The sequence below is a fragment of the Oncorhynchus masou genome, chromosome 6 (genome assembly GCF_036934945.1).
Source record: "Oncorhynchus masou masou isolate Uvic2021 chromosome 6, UVic_Omas_1.1, whole genome shotgun sequence".
In the NCBI taxonomy this organism is placed as follows: domain Eukaryota; kingdom Metazoa; phylum Chordata; class Actinopteri; order Salmoniformes; family Salmonidae; genus Oncorhynchus; species Oncorhynchus masou.
The window spans coordinates 53,301,148-53,320,433 of NC_088217.1; the positions used below are offsets into that span (position 1 = coordinate 53,301,148).

General features: G+C 41.1%; 2 protein-coding genes across 2 annotated transcripts; one reads left to right on the top strand and one right to left on the bottom strand.

The window, feature by feature from the left end:
* Window positions 1-558: 558 nt before the first annotated feature.
* On the top strand, window positions 559-5,451 carry LOC135542273 (uncharacterized). The gene is made up of 6 exons (XM_064969110.1): window positions 559-659; window positions 1,125-1,776; window positions 2,213-2,317; window positions 3,179-3,240; window positions 3,530-3,808; window positions 3,960-5,451. The coding sequence occupies exons 1-6, from the start codon at window positions 564-566 to the stop codon at window positions 4,005-4,007; spliced, it is 1,242 nt and encodes a 413-aa protein (XP_064825182.1). The 5' UTR covers window positions 559-563; the 3' UTR covers window positions 4,008-5,451.
* A 3,098-nt stretch (window positions 5,452-8,549) lies between these two features.
* Window positions 8,550-18,494, bottom strand: LOC135542275 (large ribosomal subunit protein P2-like). Its single transcript, XM_064969111.1, has 5 exons — window positions 18,392-18,494; window positions 12,920-13,043; window positions 12,736-12,784; window positions 8,916-9,002; window positions 8,550-8,686 (listed from the first exon to the last, which is right to left on the bottom strand). Exons 2-5 carry the CDS (start codon window positions 13,040-13,042, stop codon window positions 8,607-8,609), a joined length of 339 nt encoding a protein of 112 aa, XP_064825183.1. The 5' UTR covers window position 13,043; window positions 18,392-18,494; the 3' UTR covers window positions 8,550-8,606.
* Between the last annotated feature and the right edge of the window lie 792 nt (window positions 18,495-19,286).

Consider the following 19,286-nt stretch of genomic DNA (forward strand, 5'->3'; position numbering starts at 1 on the left):
AGTGCATTATGGAGGCAAAAACAAATGTAGGCATTAATAAATGCATTTCTATAGCTTCCAAAATGTTTTTTACAACAGTGGGGAGTGCCAAGATGGAGGCACTGAGGCTTGAACACAGCTCCCCCAATATGTTATCTAGTGATTAAATCATTGGTGCAAACATGGGTGTGAAAATACATTATTTTTAGGTGTAGCTATTTCACGATTATTTCTATGTGGGATCCCTGAGACGTCACTACCCGAAACCCTAATCCCAACCGTAGCCCCTACTTTACCATAACCCTTACCTAAAACTAAACCAGGGTTTCCCCGAACTCGGTCCCCCAAGGGCAGCACGTTTTTAGTTTTTTTGCCCAAGCACTACACAGATTCAAATAATCAACTAATCGTCAAGCTTTGATTATTTTAATCAGCTGTGTAGAGTTAGGACAAAAAAAAAAAAAAAAATGCACCCCTTGGAGTCCCGAGGACCGAGTTTGGTAAACGCTGCCCTAACCTTAACCACTTAACCAATTTAAATGCAAACGTCATTGGGGTGACGTCAGAGTTTGACGTCCCTAAGGATGCCGTATTGCAAGGACCCATATCTCACCAAGACAACACGTCGGAATCAACACATTTATAGGGAAGGAAACGCAAGACAGACCGTTTGTAAAGTGGTGAGTAGCCTACTAGCCTACCTACGATATTCTATTTAATGTTGTCGACTGACATATTAACATAGGAAATGGCTTATTGAAAGGGGTAATGGCACTGGTAAATAGCCAACTGTTCAGGAAGAAGTGAGATCAGTATTGCGTAAAAAAATACTATGACCGAAGAACTGTTCTGAATGTTATGGAATTCACTGTATTCGGACCCAATGTTGTGCTAATCGTGCCTGTAGCCGGATTTCTGTTGGCTACAAAGTTAATTATTTAATGAAACTTTAAATGAACAATTTAAATCATGCAGACTTTACTTTAGGCTGAGCATTAAAAGTGAAACCACACCAACCAGAACAATATACAAGACAATTCTGCGAATGTGACATCTCTTAATGTTGATTGAAGAACATTTTATAAATCTAGACAGGTTTACAGTAGTGAAGATAATGCTAATTATTTGTTTTCTATCTATTGTAGATATCCGTCATGGAGGTTACTGAGAAGGTGGTGCCCAAAAACGCCCAACTGCTATCTCTTGGCCACAAGGACACTTGTCGCCTCTTGGAGGTGTATGTGAAGCGCAGCATCAGTTTAAATGATGGGACATGTGAGGACCAGAGGTCACCAACAACGCCTCAGAAGTGGGTGACACTGTCAGAGAAATGCAGAAGTGTCCGCCGGCATTCTAGTGACCCCTTGATCACCTTGGAGCCCAGCACACCTGACGAGGGCATTGCCAGTAGCACACCACCCGATGAGGAAGTTGTTATACCAAATGTGTCTCTAGTAGAAATCCCTGGACCTGCTGACATTCCTGAGATTGAGACGTCTACTGAACTGGAGAATAAGTCTAAAAAGGGCAAGAAGAAGAGCAAAAAGACCTCTTTCTGGAAAGGTTTTCTGGGGTTTTTCACGACGAAGGGGAGTGACAAGAAAGACGAGCAGGAGTCTGGCACAGAGAAAGATGGACAGTCACAAGGAACCTTGAAGAAAAAGAAATCCATAAGGCAAAGGAGCTCCATGAGGAGACTATCTCTGAGAAAAATCAAGATTGACAGCCACAGAGGGTCTGTGAAGAGACCATTGGCTTTGGACAGGGCCAAGACCACTGACATAACTGGAGTTGAATGTAGGTTTGTGAGGACATGGCAGCCAAATCCATTATCACACACTACTGTGTGTTTTCTTATTGTCCTTTTGTTCAAACAGGATTTAGCTTAAAACCCTTAAGGGGGGGTGGTAGATATTGTGACACACACCCTTAACTCAAATAATGCAGGATAATGCCTGTCTTAAAGCATTTTGGAAATATAGACCTGTAAACACAGATACAGCAGACGGAAGAATCAACTATTTGTATTTATGAGGAATGTTAACTTTTTGGTAGCTATTCAATAGGATTTTTTTTATCATGCTAAATAGATTTCGATAAAGACTTGGACTCAATTTAATAATGTTTTGGGAATTTGGACCCTAGTTGACTCGGGGCCCAAGTTGGTAGTCCAGTTATTATACAGTTATTGCATGAAAAAAGACTGCAAAGGCAATGATCGTTCTTGTTACAGCGGTTGAGAGTGTGGGGCCTACTGACTCGTACTATGAGAAAGTTTCAGAAGAGCTGGAGAAGATTGTGCATGAGGTGAAAGAGACAGAGGCAGCTCTTACAGATGGTAAGTATCAATGTGCTTATGTGTATTGATGTCTTTATATATTCACACTAAAAATGACACATTCTATAGCAACATACACATTGTATGTATAACTCTGTAAAGGTCATATAATACAGCACATCACACAAATATGTTACTGTCTAATGTAGAGTTACTACAGGTAACTGCCAAAATAATGGAAACACTTGATTAAATGAGGGACACAAAGTATTTTGAAAGCAGGTGCTTCCACGCAGGTGTGGTTGCTGAGTTAATTAAGCAATTAATATCACATCATGCTTAGGGTCATGTATGAAAATGCTGGGCAGGCCATTATTTTGGCTACCATGACTTGGGTGACAATACCCCCATCCACAGTGCACGAGTGGTCACTGACTGGTTTGATGAGCATGAAACCAATGTAAATCATAAGCCATGGCCGTCTCGGTCACCAGATCTCAACCCAATTGAACACTTGTGGGAGATTCTGGAGCGGGGCCTGAGACGGCGTTTTCCACCACCATCAACAAAACACCAAATTATGGAATTTCTCATGGAAGAATGTTGTCGTATCCCTTCAATAGAGTCCCAGACTCTTGTAGAATATATGCCAAGGTGCATTGAAGCTGTTCTGGCTCGTGGTGGCCCAACAAACACCCTATTAACAATTTTTTTTGTTGGTTGTGATCCAGGCTGTATCACAACCGTCCGTGATTTGGAATCCCATAGGGCGGCGCACAATTGGCCCAGCGTCGTCCAGGTTTGGCTGGTGTAGGCCGTCGTTGTAAATAAGAATTTGTTCTAAAATATATATTTTTCATTTCTTTATTTTGGCAGTTACCTGTATTTACCTACTGTGTGTTTTCTATCCATTTCTTCCAGAGGATGTCATAAAAAGGATCATTGTTCTGATGAAGCAGCAAGGAGACCTCATTGATAACAAGGTTTCTGTTTATAACCTACAAAAAAAAGATTGCATTTGAGAAACCTAACACAGTCTTTCTTTGACACTCAATGCATCTTTCACATTTAGCATAGCTTGCTATAGGCTGGGTACCAGTCTGAATGTGCTAACATTCCACTTCTTGTAATCTGTCATATGCCAAACATGTTTCCACAAGAAGTGGAATGTTGGCACAAAACAGGTCTGGACTTTAGTCTAAACTTGCTATTTCCTAATGGATAATAACGTATTATATTCTATGGTCATGAAAGTATGTCTTCTCTCCATAGCTGAAGGAGAACCCCAGCTTGAGCTCATTCTTCCAGAAGCTGTCCTACAGCACCTTCCAGCAGTTAGCTGATACATACGTGGAGACAGAAACACCTACAGGCCAGAGCCACCAGACACCACACACGGCTGGATCTGGGCCCGTCAACGCCCCGGAGCTGGTCAAGCTGGCCTTCACTCTGGACTTCACAGCCAGGGTGGCCTGTCTCTCCAGGCATTCCAAAGGCCACATCATGGGCCTGGGCCACCGCTACTTAGAAGACCGCTTCACCCAGACACAGGTAACAACACCAGAGGCGAGTCAGACCTTTCTATTCAAATGTATGTAATTATGTGCAAGTAAACTAGAGGTCAGACACAGGTTTTCTTAAAAGCTATAACATGTTTCCCACCCAACTAGACTAGACTAATGACATTTATGTTGCTTTTCAGGTTAACCCAGATCAGACATTGCATAACTATGACGATCATAATCATTGATACAACGTCACATGCAAAAAAAGACTGCAGGGGAAACCGAACATTCTTCGTGGTGTAAAAGCACACTGAGTGCTCCTCGATTCCTTGTGACACAAATGGAATAGATTACTTAAAGATGACTGAAAATGAAACCCAGAGGCAAGTCATGAAGGGAACATCACACACAACACGTAGAGTAGGCCTTGTACCTGTAAATCTACACTAGGGCAATCTGTGTAATTACTATGTTTAGTAAGGGTTAGGGTTACAGGTTTAGTAAGTAATGGAAATGCAATATGGAGTTTTTACCACATTTGGTACACTCATTTATTTACCTAAATTATAAAATATAATATGCCATTTAGCAGGCGCTTTTATCCAGAGCAACTAATCATGTGTGCATACATTTTACGGGAATTGAACCCGCTATGCTGGCATTGCAGACGCCATGCTCTACCAACCTACGCTACAAAGGACCACTAGGGATAGTAAGTAATATGTACTATAACTGCATTCACTAACTACCCTGCTACAAGGTACAAGGTTATTCCTCATTCTTAATCCTGGTGTGCATATTTTAGTTTTTGCCCAAGCTCTACACACCTGATTCCACTAATCAAAGGTTTGATGATAAGTAATCTAGGTGTTAGCTGGGGCTGGGACAAAGCTGACACCAATCAGGCCCTCGAGGACTGAGATTGCCTACCCCTGTAGGGTAATGCCTAGTTTCTGGAAATTATACTTAGGACCCCTGTACCTTTCACCTGAAAGAATAAGAAAATCAAGCTATTGAACATAACTTTATGTAGCAATATTTCTAGGAAGTATAATACTAACCAAAAATATAAATGCAACAATTTCAACAGTTTTACTTAAGAGTTCATATAAGGAAATCAGCATACTTGTATTTACACATTTTTAATTGAGTACACTTTAGTTTCATCATTGTTTTTTCAGTCAAAGGATGAACTACTTATGAAAAATGTGCAATTTTATACTGTGTGTCAACTAAAAAAAGACAACAATACTTGAGTATCCCGAATAATAATGGCATATTGGAGTGCATTTAAACGTGGTCATTGTGATGCACCGAGGTCAAACTCCATTTTAGACGAGACTGATTTTATGACCAAAATTACCCTATTTACACACTATAATAAATGTTTGACTCAAATTGTTGCCACATAGGCCGTTTTCAAAGGGATTAGTTGTTTTTTTAGGGTCAGTCGCTCTTTAACAGACATTCCCTGACAAACATTTGGGCACAGAGTTTCTAAACCCAGAGGCGTGAAACTTCTGGGAATGCTTGCGATACAGACCAGGCTGGGGCTTGAGAAGTCAAAAATCTGAAGTCACAACCCAGATTCGAGTCAATGCCTTTAGTTGAACATGTTATTACTCCAACGTTTTTCATTTATGTCAAATACAACATATCGAAGGAGTGCCTTTGATTTGATGGCCTGCACTTGCGTATCTCGGTGTGAGATGACCTTTATAGAGCCGATGCCGTGTTTCTACGCATGAGCTTAACCAGCCGACAAGTTTGATCGGGGATTTCTATTGGAGAAACAGTTTTAGCCTGTCTTTGATTTGAGCACACCCATTTAAAATGGCAGGTGACCTAATTAGCCACACCAATAGAAACATGGAAACAATTTTCTGTAGAGGTCGAGGATAAGTTAACTTTAGAACTGTTGACTGTTTTTAAGTGAATTATTGACTAAAAACAACTTGCTCTTAAATGTGAATAAATATAACCTAGAATGTATGTAGGTGAGGATTAGGTCCGCTATTCATCTGCCAAGGACAACCATAGCTCAGGAGACATCCTCTCCTCCCTGTGAGAGATGTGTGGGGAAGCCAGGGTCTCCTCAATGCTGTGGCCAAACTCCAGTGGCAGCAGCCTCTGGCAGTGGTGGAGTTTAAAACCTCAAACAATCAAATTTATTTATTAAGCCATGTTTACATCAGCAGATGTCACAAAGTGCTTATACAGAACCCCAGCCTAAAACCCTAAACGGCAAACAATGCAGATGTAGAAGCACAACGGCTAGGAAAAACTCCCTAGAAAGGAACCAGGCTCTGAGGGGTGGCCAATCCTCTTCTGGCTGTGCCAGGTGGAGATTATAAGAGTACAATGGCCATTAAGGCCAGATCATTCTTTAAGATGTTAAAATGTTCGTAGATGACCAGCAGGGTTAAATAATAATCACAGTGGTTGTAACAGATCAGCACCTCAGGAGTAAATGTCAGTTGGCTTTTCATAGCCGAGCATTCAGAGGTCAAGACAGCAGGTGAGCGAGAGGGTCGAAAACAGCAGGTCAGGGTCCCATAGACACAGGTTAAGTAGCAGAGACTGGAACGGCAGCACGACCAGGTAGACTGGAGATGGGAACAGCCAGGAGTCACCAGGCCAGGTAGTCCTGAGGCATTGCCTTAAGGCTCAGGTCCTCTGGGAGGGGAGAGAGGGATGGGAGAATTAGAGGGAGCATACTTAAGTTCACACAGGACAACAGATAAAAACGATAAAAACGGGGGGGGGGGTAGCTCTCGGTTGTGTAAGGTTTGTTGATGGGGTCTCTGTGTAAGGTGTGTTGATGCTAGAGAACTGCCGCGGCTGTGGAGGAGGCTTCTCTGGACTCAGACTATGTTTCTTTGGTAGGGACCATAATCTGACAGGACCACAACCTAATAGTATTAAAAACAGTGTAAGAGAGCGCACCGACTACACTAGCCTGACAGTGTGTTATGGAATAGTAGAAGAGCGATTAAAACGAACATGCCTTGACAGAAGTTACCCACCCGGCAAAGACAGATCAACATTACATTTTGATTGATACTTCATAATTGCCCAGTTTAAAATGACCCACACCCTGAAACCCTGTAGTCAATAGTTGGTTGACATCAGGGTCAACCTGACAGACAAAAAAAAAGATTAATCTAACTTCAATCAGCTTTATTGATATTGTGTGATAACCAGTTTGTTGAAATAATTAATGGTGACTCAATCAATTATTTCCCAGTGGGGATGCTCTTGCCAATAGCAATAATAGCATGGTGTTTGTGTGGCACCTGATTATCAGTAACTGGGATCGCTGATTTAGAGGTAATATGATTTGTCAGCCACGTCCATGAGTGAAGCATGAGCTGATGCGTCTTACCTGTGCACAAAGGTTCCTCCTGGGGCAGGAGAGCTTTACAACGGAAGGCACAACCAATTTGACATCCTGCCACAGAGCCTTCTCCGGGACCTGGCGTACCCAACACAGAAACCTGGGGGATGTACATGTGATCAAAAGTTTAAACAAACATGTGTACCAATGGTAATATGGTATAAACGCAAGCATGACAGAAAGAGACTCACCGGTAGTTATGTAACTCAGGGGTAGACTGTACAGAACAGACTAGTGATAGGACAAGAATGCTTTCTGAAGCAAAAGTAAAAGTATTTGGTTTTACACCTACTTAAGTATCAAAGTCAATGTAATTACTAAAATATACATTTCAAATTCCTTATATTAATCAAACCATACAGCACCATTTTTTTAATTTACAGATAGTGGCCAGCTTCAACACTCAAGACATTATTTACAAAAAGTGTTTAGTGAGTCCGCCAAATTAGAGGCATTAGGGATGACCTCTTGATAAGTGTGAATTAGACCATTTTCCTTCATATCCTGCTAAACATTCAAAATATATATTTTTTTTAATTAAGATATTTGGCCAGGTTAGGAGTAGACTGACCAGGCACTGTTTGGACTGCCAGACGCCGTGCTGCAAGGTGCAACTAGAGTAGATATTCAGGAAAAGTTTTTTTGCACTCTGTGAAGATAACATTTTAGAAACAGAACATTGATTACATCAAATCATATTAATTTATCCACAAGATGTCACCATTGTCATGAATGGCAGTAACCAATTTCTCTCCACCCCTTGGATATTGGTAAAAGTGCCAAACACAGCAACAAATAAGAGGTGGAATAGAGGAGTCAGATCGGAACTTCTGCATGGTGCAGTATGCAGCACACCAACAAATTCGTTATTCTTAGAACTAGGGATGTAGTTGCGCATATGTAGATTTTTTTTAAACATATTGGTGTAATTTCAGTCTAAATATTTGCCGTAGTTAGACACCGAGTGAACAAAATATATTCTACGTAAAGTAAAAAAAAATGTTTTTTTTAAATCACAAATTAGACTTGCTGATTCTAAACAATTGTGTGTCCACAGTAAAACTAGAATCAAGGTTGAAAAACAGAAAACCCATGCCCGCTGTGAAATTCAGGTCTCCCAGGTGTTTCTAGTTCTTCATATCTTATAATCCCACAAGGTTTCCCCTTTTCTTGCACGACCGGCAAATTCTAACAGCCACAAAAAAAATATGCAGTTCGGTACTCAAAATAAACACCATTGTTCTACCAGACTTTAGGTTTGTCTCAGGCAACGGTCAATATTTTAGTAGGCTGCTGGCTACAGTGTTTGTGTCATTGTAACTTTAACATTCCTACAATACTGGACAGGTGTGTGTGTGTGTGTGTATATTTTTTTTAAAGAAACAATGGATTTCTGGTAACAATTTCAAATTTTATTGTTTTTTTTCACTTTCTCGTGGAAGAAAAATCAATCAAAGAGGCCGAATCCCATGTCGTCATCAGATCCCTCTTCAGATTCCTCTTTCTTCTCCTCCTTTTTCTCTTCCGCTGCAGACACACAAACATAGGTTAGCTTCATGTTTGGGAGTCTATCCGCAAAACGCATAGTTCATTTCCAGAAATGCAATAAGTGTCTAATATGAAGCACAAGCATTTCTCTAATTATGTTGTTTAATGCAATTATTTTCAAAATGTGTTTCAGTCCATTGAAATGTTTGGCACCATATTGTGGAATGTGATGTGAGACAAAAGGAGAGACATGAGAGATTGATCTTACCAGCAACAGGAGCAGTGCCAGCTACAGCGCCAGCTGCAGGAGCCGCCACAGCACCACCTGCTGGCACGGAGGCCAACTTAGAGAGGCCTGCAAAGCGTAAAGGACCAATTCATTGACAGGTAACAAATTAACGTGAACAGTGAATAAATGAATGACTGACGACATTTGCGCCTATATGCAATCTATAGACCAAAGTAGGGCTGTCCTTGGCAGCAAAAGGAAAAAAAATGGATCAAGTCGTCTATTCTTTTGACCAATCGATTGGTCTACATTTTGTTACATGTATTTTTCCATATATTGACACATCCTATGTTTTAATTAAATCAACTATATTCACTGAACTTGTCTGACGGTTTGATGAAATAATTAGGATACACAAATGACCAGAGGGAGTCCCGACCAATTGATTTGATAGTGCCGGGCTCAGACTTGCTGTGCTGTGTAAGAAAGACAGTGAGTGACTGACTAGCACCCGCTGCCTCTACTCCCTGCTGCAGCAACCACCACAGAACAAGGGTGTGAAGATACAGTATTTTAACATGTCTAGGTGATCGGGCCACACTGATAACTCTAGCTTGGTTCCGAAGTTTCTAAACCATACCGAACTATCTTTCCTATAGTGTCGCCATCATATTTGAATTGAGGAAGTGTGATCATAATCATTGGGATATTTTAGCGATCCGCAGCATGCCCTAAATGCCCTCCAGCCTTTAGATATCAACTAAACAGTGCAATTGCACTTGATGTATTTTAAGGCAATGGATGAGAGTTGAGAACTTATCATTTCCAAATGTTTAGCTTGGTTATATCCTGCTTTGTGATCTACTAAACAGCAAGGGTTGCATTAAATAGGCTCTATTTTATACTGATGCATTTGGCAATATTCAATTAATAGCACAAACCAAACAAACGCATTCACTGAAAGTTGATAGGCTACATGTAAGGCCACTCAAATATAGCTTATGCGCAGCATTTAGTTAAATTTAGCGATTCAGTTATTGTTTTCTTGTGCAAACCACAAGCAAAACCTGTCAAACTCAGACATTTCTCAAAACACAGGGATATCGATTCACACGGGGCTAGTACCATCAGAGGACCTTGGAGTTTGCAAAAAAAAACAGTAGGTTATTCTGGCTGGAATTGTTACTTTCCTGCCATGTATTGACAGAGTCGGACGGGACAAAAATGACAGATGTGGTGTTTCATGCAAGTGCACATAATTACATTATCCGACCTCCCCCAGTAAAACTAATCCCACCCGAATAGGAAACAATAGTGCCTAACATAATTAGAGGTTGACCGATTTAATTAGGGCCGATTTCAAGTTTTCACAACCGGAAATCGGTATTTTTTTAACGAGGCAAATCAGTTAACACATTCTTATTTTCAATGAAGGCCTAAAAACGCTGGGTTTAGCTGCCTTGTTCAGGGGCAGAAAGACATTTTTACATTGTCAGCTCAGGGATTCAATTTTGCAACCTTACGGTTAACTAGTCCAACGCTCTTAACCACCTGCCTCATGAGGAACTTACCTGTTACCTTGGCTTCTTACTGCATTCGCGTAAGTTGCTAGCTAGCATTAAACTTATCTTAAATCAATCAATCATAATCACTATTTAACTACACATGGTTTATTACTAGTTTATCTAGAGTGTCCTGCGTTGCATATAATCGATGCGGTGCGCATTCGCGAAAAAGGACTGTCGTTGCTCCGTGTATCTAACCATATACAGCAATGCCTTAAAATCAATACACAGAAGTATACATTTTTAAACCTGCATATTTAGCTAAAAGAAAGGTTAGCAGGCAATATTAACCAGGTGAAATTGCGTCACTTCTCTTGCGTTCGTTGCAAGCACAGTCAGGGTATATGCAACAGTTTGGGCCGCCTGGCTCGTTGCGAACTAACTTGCCAGAATTATGACATAACATTGAAGGTTGTGCAATGTAACAGCAATATTTTGACTTAGGGATGCCACCCGTTAGATAAAATACAGAACGGTTCTGTATTTCACCGAAATAATAAACGTTTTATGCTTCAAGCATTGCGCTGTTTATGACTTCAAGCCTATAAACTCCTGAGATGAGCAATGTGATGTGAAATGGCTAGCTAGTTAGCGGGGTGCGCGCTAATAGCATTTCAAACGCCACTCGCTCCGAGACTTGGCATGGTTGTTCCCCTTGCTCCGCAAGGCCCGCGGCTTTTGTGGGGCGCTGGGTAACACTGCTTCGGGGGTGGCGGTTGTCGATGTGTTCCTGGTTCGAGCCCAGTTAGGAGCGAGGAGAGGGACGGAAGCTATGCTGTTACACTGGCAATACTAAAGTGGCTATAAGAACATCCAATAGTCAAAGGTATATGAAATACAAATCGTTTTGAGAGAAATAGTCCTATAATTCCTATAATAACTACAACCTAAAACTTCTTACCTGGGAATATTGAAGACTCATGTTAAAAGGAACCACCAGCTTTCCTATGTTCTCATGTTCTGAGCAAGGAACATAAACGTTGGCTTTTATACATGGCACGTATTGCACTTTTACTTCTCCAATACTTAATGGTTGCATTATTTAAGGCTAAATTGATTTTATTGGTGTATTATATTAAGTTAAAATAAGTGTTCATTCAGTTTTGTTGTAATCGTCATTATTACAAATAAATATTTTTTATTTTTTAAATCTGCCGATTAATCGGTATTGGCTTTTTTGGTCCACCAATAATCGGTATCGGTGTTGAAAAATTATAATCGGTCGACCTCTAATCATAATCACATCAATAAATTGGTTATAAATAACTAAACGTGACTGCAAAACGGATGCAGAGGACATGACAAATTCAAAACGGGGGAATATTTAAGGGTTGCTCAGCAGGCAGAGGGAAAGTCAGATGTGGGGAATAAATCTGGAGATCGAGAAAAAGGTAAGGAGCAAGCGCTGCCTGCATATTGTGTGTGCCAAACTGGTGCTGTATGGATTAATATAATTTCTGACCACTTGGAACAATGTAAACACTAAACACTAAGTATAAGCGTACCACAATAGCAAAGGGAGTGTTATTATTATATAGTTTTTACGACAACTTTGAACATGGTGAACAGGAAATAAATAATACCCAAGTTTTTTGGTAAAGCCTTTATTTTACCCACAGCAAAAAAAAACTTTAAAAACAGCCAAATTTGCGAAATGGTTTACTTGCCATGTCGTTGTTGTGCTCATGGAATCAGTAGGCTATTAACCAAATTCGACAAATCTTGGTTGACCAACAGCCTATCGACCAAACAATCGACTAAATGGGATCAGCCCTAGACCAAAGAACCAAGAAGTACTGAGAAAATATCTCAGCCAACAGTACGGTTTGGGTTGACCCTATAGTGCAAATCAGGCATAATGAGCTACAGAATTGTTAACAGGATATACGGTATGTATTGCTCCGAACCCGTTACAGATTGGCTCATGGAAACATAACCCGTTTTTGGCAATCCGTTCTTGATTCAGGTAAAAAGATTATCTTCTAAACGTTTCTACACGATGCGGATTCGTGTGGAAGTAGATGACTGTGCATCACACAGTGCGACCAAAAACAAAGATCTACACCCATGCAAGAGGCATCTCTCATTTGATATAAAACGTGGATTTAATATCTTTCTGAATAATCTCTGGTATATACCGAATCGAGAACTAAGAATGTATCAGCAAGAACAGGTTAGTTAAAAAATTCCTTGCGATGCTTCCCATTAGCCAATCTGTAACATTAACAATTCTGTAGCTATGACCATGCATGAACTCACGAGTCAAATCAAAGACACAAGGGAAAATGCCTCACCAGCGTTCATGACTTCGTTGATGTCTTTTCCATTTAATTCATTGACAACCTGTGAAAACAAATTCAGGTTCTAATCATCACCAGTTACTGTGTAAAACGAGGCCTCCATCGTGCAACAGTGTCCAAGGAAACAAAAGTAACTCAGTTTCTTATCAAAACAGCCTCTCCCTAAATGGTGCCATACCTTGCCTAGGCGCTCCGCTTCGGCCTCGATTCCAACACTCGCCAGGATGGTCTTGATGTCCTTTGAGGAGGGGCTGGTGTTACCACCGAGCACAGCCAGGAGGTAAGCGGCCACGTAACGCATTCTGCAAGAGATATGGAGAAGGAAAAAAACGATTAGTTGGATTATAAACTATATTGGTCTACGTGACATGCATTCTGAGGATATTCAAATTGGCCTTACCCATAGTCCATGTGACGATATGAGTAGCCTAATTGGCAACAGCTACAGTGTTTTCCACAAGCACATGGAGTACCCAGCCAAATAGAAATAGTAAGGCAGGCTCCCCCGTACTGGGGGGGGGGTTAAATAAAGCTTGTCCTGCAAACATCTCTTTGGTGGCCTCTGGTACATTCTAATACTATAATGTATTTTCAATAACACTGATCAAACGTGTTCACACTTTCACAGTGTTATTCATCAGCTGTTGTACAATAACATAAACAAGACAATTCTATTTATGACTGCACAGGGTCTTTAAGACTTTCTTACATGACACATATTGCACTTTTACGTTCTTCTCCAACATTTTGTTTTTGCATTATTTAAACCAAATTAAACGTTTCATTATTTGTTTGGAGACTAAATTGATTTCATTGATGTATTATATTAAGTTAAAATAAGTGTTCATTGTTCATTCAGTATTGTTGTAATTGTCATTATTACAAATATATATATATAAAAATGTCCGATGTATCGGCTTTTTTTGGTCCTCCAATAAATCGGTATCGGTGTTAAATCAGAATCGGTTGACCTATAGTACAGAGTCAATGTCTAGGGGTTCAGGTTAGTCGAGGTAATTTGTACAAGTAGGTAAAAAGCAGTGTAAAAACAGGGGGGGGGGGGCGCAATGTAAACACTGGGTGTTCATTTGAATAATTGTTCAGCAGTCTTACGGCTTGGGGGTAGAAGCTGTTATGGAGCCTTTTGGACCGAGACTTGGCACTCCGGTACCAATTGCCATGCGGTAGCAGAGAGAACAGACTGACTTGGGTGACTGGAGGCTTTGACAATATTTTGGGCCTTCCCCTGACACGCCTAGTATATAGGTCCTGGATGGCAGAATCTTGGCCCCAGTGATGTACTGGGCAGTACGCACTACCCTCTGTAGAGCCTTATGGTCGGAGGCCGAGCAGTTGCCATACCAGGCGGTGATGCAACCGGTCAGAATGCTCACGATGGGGCAGCTGTATAACTTTGAAGATCTGGGGACCCATGCCAAATCTTTTCAGTCTACTGGGGGTAAAGGTGTTGTCGTGATGTGTCTGGACCAACTGTCTTGGTGTGTTTGGACCATGATAGTTTGTTGGCGATGGACACCAAGGATCTTGAAACTCTCGACCCACTCCACTACAGCCCCATCAATGAGAATGGGGGCGTGTTCGGTCCTCCTTTTCCTCTAGTCCACGATCAGCTCCTTTTTTTGCTCATGTTGAAGAAGGAAAGGTTGTTGTCCTGGCACCACACTGCCAGGTCTCTGACCTCCTCCCTATAGGCTGTCTCATCGTTGTCAGTGATCGGGCCTACCACTGTTGTCGTCATCAAACTTAATGTGTGGAGTCGTGCTTGGCCACGCAGTTGTGGGTGAACCGAGTACAGGAGGGGACTAAGAATGCACACCCTAGGGGCCCATGTGCTGAGGATCAGTGTGGCAGATGTGTTGTTAACTATGCTGAGCTGTAGTCAATGAACAGCATTCTCACATTCCTTTTGTCCATGTGGGAAAGGGCAGTGTGGAGTGCGATTGAGGTTAACATTTATTTTATTTTACCTTTATTTAACCAGGCAAGTCAGTTAAGAACAAATTCTTATTTTCAATGACGGCCTAGGAACAGTGGGTTAACTGCCTGTTCAGGGGCAGAACAACAGATTTGTACCTTGTCAGCTCGGGGGTTTGAACTTGCAACCTTCCGGTTACTAGTCCAACGCTCTAACCACTAGGCTACCCTGCCGCCCCAACATGAGTCTTCAATATTCCCAGGTAATAACTTTTAGGTTGTAGTTATTATAGGACTATTTCCCTCTATACCATTTGTATTTCATTAACCTTTGACTATTGGATGTTCTTATAGGCACTTTAGTATTGCCAGTAACAGTATAGCTTCCTTCCCTCGCCTCGCTCGAACCAGCAACACAACGACAACTGCCACCACATCGAAGCATTACCCACGCAGAGCAAGGGAAGCAACCACCCCACAAGGCTCAGAGCGAGTGAAGTTTGAAACGCTATTAGTGCGAGCTAACTAGCCAGCCATTTCACTTCGGTCACACCAGCCTCATCTCGGGAGTTGACAGGTTTGAAGTCATAAACAGCGCAAAGTTTGACACACAACGGGCTGCTGGCAAAACGCACGAAAGTGCTGTTTGAATGAATGTTTACGCGCCTGCTTCTGCCTACCACCGCTCAGTCAGATACTTAGATACTTGTATGCTCAGTCAGATTATATGCAACACAGGACAAGCTAGATAATATCTAGTAATATCATCAACCATGTGTAGTTAACTAGTGATTATGATTGTTTTTTATAAGATAAGTTTAATGCTAGCTAGCAACTTACCTTAGCTTACTGCATTTGCGTAACAGGCAGTCTCCTTGTGGAGTGCAACGAGAGAGAGAGGCAGGTCGTTATTGCGTTGGACTAGTTAACTGTAAGGTTGCAAGATTGGTTCCGCCGAGCTGACAAGGTGAAAATTTGTCTTTCTGCCCCTGAACGAGGCAGTTAACCAACCGTTCCAAGGCCGCCATTGAAAATAAGAATGTGTTCTTAAAACCTGTTAAGCCTACCCAACTTTTTCGAACATTCTGTTAAAAATCGCAACATTTCAGCGTCCTGCTACTCATGCCAGGAATATAGTATATGATTAGTATGTGTGGATAGAAAACACTGACGTTTCTAAAACTGGTTAAATCACGGCTGTGACTATAACAGAGCCTGTGTTTCATCGACAAGCGCAAGAAACTGATCACTGGAAAAAGTATCAATGCGCCACTTGCATGTATTGTTTATGGGAAACCAAATTACATAGGGCTGAGATTGCAAGTCCTACAGCTTCCACACGATGTCGCCAGTCTTGTCAATTGTCTGGGCTTTGTTTCTTGGTCAAACGAGTAAGAGAGCCCATTCCTTCCGGTCTCCGACAGGATGTTTTGGAGGAGAAATTTTCAACCATGAGTTCAAGACGTGGAGCTATTGAATACACATCACCCCGTGATCAATTTGATAGATTAACATTTACTAATACCTAAAGTTGGATTACAAAAGTATTTCGAAGTGTTTTGTGAAAGTTTATCGTCGACTTTTTTAATTTTAAAAAATGACGTTGCGTTTTAAAATGCTGTTTTTTCCTGGATCACACACTTTTCATAGATTGATATTTAGGGTATACATGGACCGATTTAATCGAAAAAAAAGACCCAATAGTGATGTTTATGGGACATATAGGAGTGCCAACAAAGAATCTCGTCAAAGGTAATGAATGTTTTATTTTATTTCTGCGTTTTGTGTAGTGCCGGCTACGCTAATTCCTTTGTTTATGTCCCCTTCTGGTATTTCGGCGTGTTGCCTGCTATCAGATAATAGCTACTCATGCTTTCGCCGAAAAGCATTTTACAAACCTGACTCGTTGGCTAGATTCACAACGAGTGTAGCTTGAATTGAGTACCCTGTATGTGAATTTTAATGAACGTTTGAGTTTTAACGAGTGCTATTAGCATTTGGTGTAGCGCATTTATTGTTGGCAGGGTGGGACGCAAGCGCGTCGGTTTGCCGAGAGGTTAACTGACTTGCCTAGTTAAATAAAGATTAAATAAAGGTTTAAAAATAATAATAGGAAAATCGGCGCCCAAAAAATACCGATTTACGATTGTTATGAAAACTTGAAATCAGCCCTAATTAATCGGCCATTCCGATTAAATCGTTCGACCTCTACTACACTCAACTTTCAAAATTATGTATTTCCCTGTTGAAAGCTGCCGCAGTTACAATGCTTGTTATGTGGAATTGCAGGCGCTTATTATATTTTCCAAATTCAAAAATAATTTGGATGCACAATTGAAAAGTTTATGCACTGCATATAGCAGATATGAAAATAAAAGCAGTACTTCCCACAACGCGTGAGAAATAAGGAGTGCCATGTGAGCGTGTGAAGAGGGTTAAATGCGTCTCACGGCCAGTGTGTCAGTTGGCATCGCTGTGCACTCTCCTCCTATGTAAAGAAACTTAACTGCAACCACAGCCCACACACACACCCAGGTACCGAGAGGCAGGACAGGAGCGCTCACTTTGATTGACAGGCATCTGTCCTATAAATAGATTGCTAGAAGATGCATTCTAGCAGGAGAGTTCTCAGCAGACTTTTTTTCAGAATAGCAAATTGGAAGAGTAGCCTAGTTAATTTAAGTGGAAAAGTACTCAGCTGAAAATGTATCCATAATAAGCTCTTATAGCAGCACTAGAGGAAAACACTTGACTATAATTTACATTCTTGCATCAGTTAAGTAATAAAATATTGGTCATTTCTTGAATGTCTATTAGCTAGCCCAGGGTTTCCAGAACTCAGTCATGGGGACCACGTGGGGTGTACATTTTGGTTTTGCCATATCACAACACAGCTGATTATTTTATATATATATATATATATATATATAAAAATATATATATATATAAAAATCATAAAACAATCAACATCAAGCTTTGAATATTTCAATCAGCTTTCTAGTACTGGGGGGAAAAAATAAATGTGCACCCCTTGCGGTCCCCAGAGCTCAGTTCTGTAAACGCTGAACGAGCCAAATGGGGTTGTCACTAGTTACCACAGCTACAAAGTCATAATTGGTTCTATATCGTGAAACAAACCATTTATTTTTGGTGTTAAGTTATGCATAAGGTTAGCAGTGTGGTTAAAGTTAGGGTTACGCTAAGGGTACATTTTTTTACATACCTTTTTTAAGTCGCTGGGGCTTTGCCATAATTATGACTGTGGTAACTAAAAGACCATGTTACTGTCATAAATGCATAGTTAGCATGCTGCGCAAGGACCAGAGGGACTGTATCGGAGCATGCGCGGCTACTAACTAGCTATTAAGTAAGCATTTTACTAGACTCAAGACACGTGAAAACGCAAGTCAATGTTACAACAAACGGGTAATTGTAAATGTTATGAAATGAGTAAGATTTCCCATACAGATAAAGACAGTAAAATGTGTTCGTGGTGCTCATGCGATGGTGTGATGTTAGCAGCTCGTGGAGCTCGCTTACATTAGCCTCTCTGCCTTAGCTTTGAACACTAACACGTGCTCTTTAATTGCGAAAGTAGTACATTCTCTTGTTGTACAAGATGACTTCTGACAATATAGTTGAACATTAGTACAACTTAACTATAATACTGAATCAACTGTTTATGGTCTAAAACGTATTATAAAGATGAACTTACTTTAAGTCTATAGAGACACGAAACGTCAGTCACGCTGAATTTTCTGGAAGGGAGAGAGGGGAAGTCTCGCGTCGTCTTCTTCTTCGGTGGGATTTATCGGCAGTTTGCATCCAACCTTATGGTGCATTACCGCCACCTACTGTACTGGAGTGTGGGTTCGAGACAGGGGAAAAACTAAATCGTAACTACCAGCCCTATTGCTCTTAAAAAAAGATAACAAAATATTTGAGACAATATCGAATGACGTTCAACTCAATATACTGTAAACTAATTTCCTGTATCCCCTTGTCCCTCATACTAGATCTCAGCATCTCTCTTTCCCTCTGATACTGCCCACACTGTCGCAATACATGCCCCACGGTCTCTGTTTCCTGTCAACAATCACACTTTGCTGTTGGATGCTTTCCTATCACATTTAAGGTCTTGTTCAACCGGCTGTGTCTCACATTTAATCGTATAAAAATATCCTCTTCTCTTCTGTCCCTTCCTGCCCCTGCCCCCCCTCTCAACTTTCCTCTGTACTTGAAATAAATGACTGCCCTTAGTATCTCTATTCCACTGCGCCTGCCATCCCTTCATCATCACTGTATATATCAGGCTTTTTGCCTCTGCCTTGCTCATTGAAACTACAATATCAACATCCCCACTACTCAGTGCTTGTTTAGCCAGTACATAAACTGCCTCGTTCCCCTCCAGCCCCGGACGATGCTGGGCCAATTGTATGCCGCCCTATGGGACTCACAAACACGGCCGGATGTGTCAAATAAGATAAGCAGTGCCCACTTTGTCAAAGGCAGGGGTGCAAAATATTTTGTATGTCCATTCCCAGCGAGTCTCTACAGGGTGATATTGGAGAGCAAATCGCTGCCACGGTCCACAAACGTTCCATCCAACT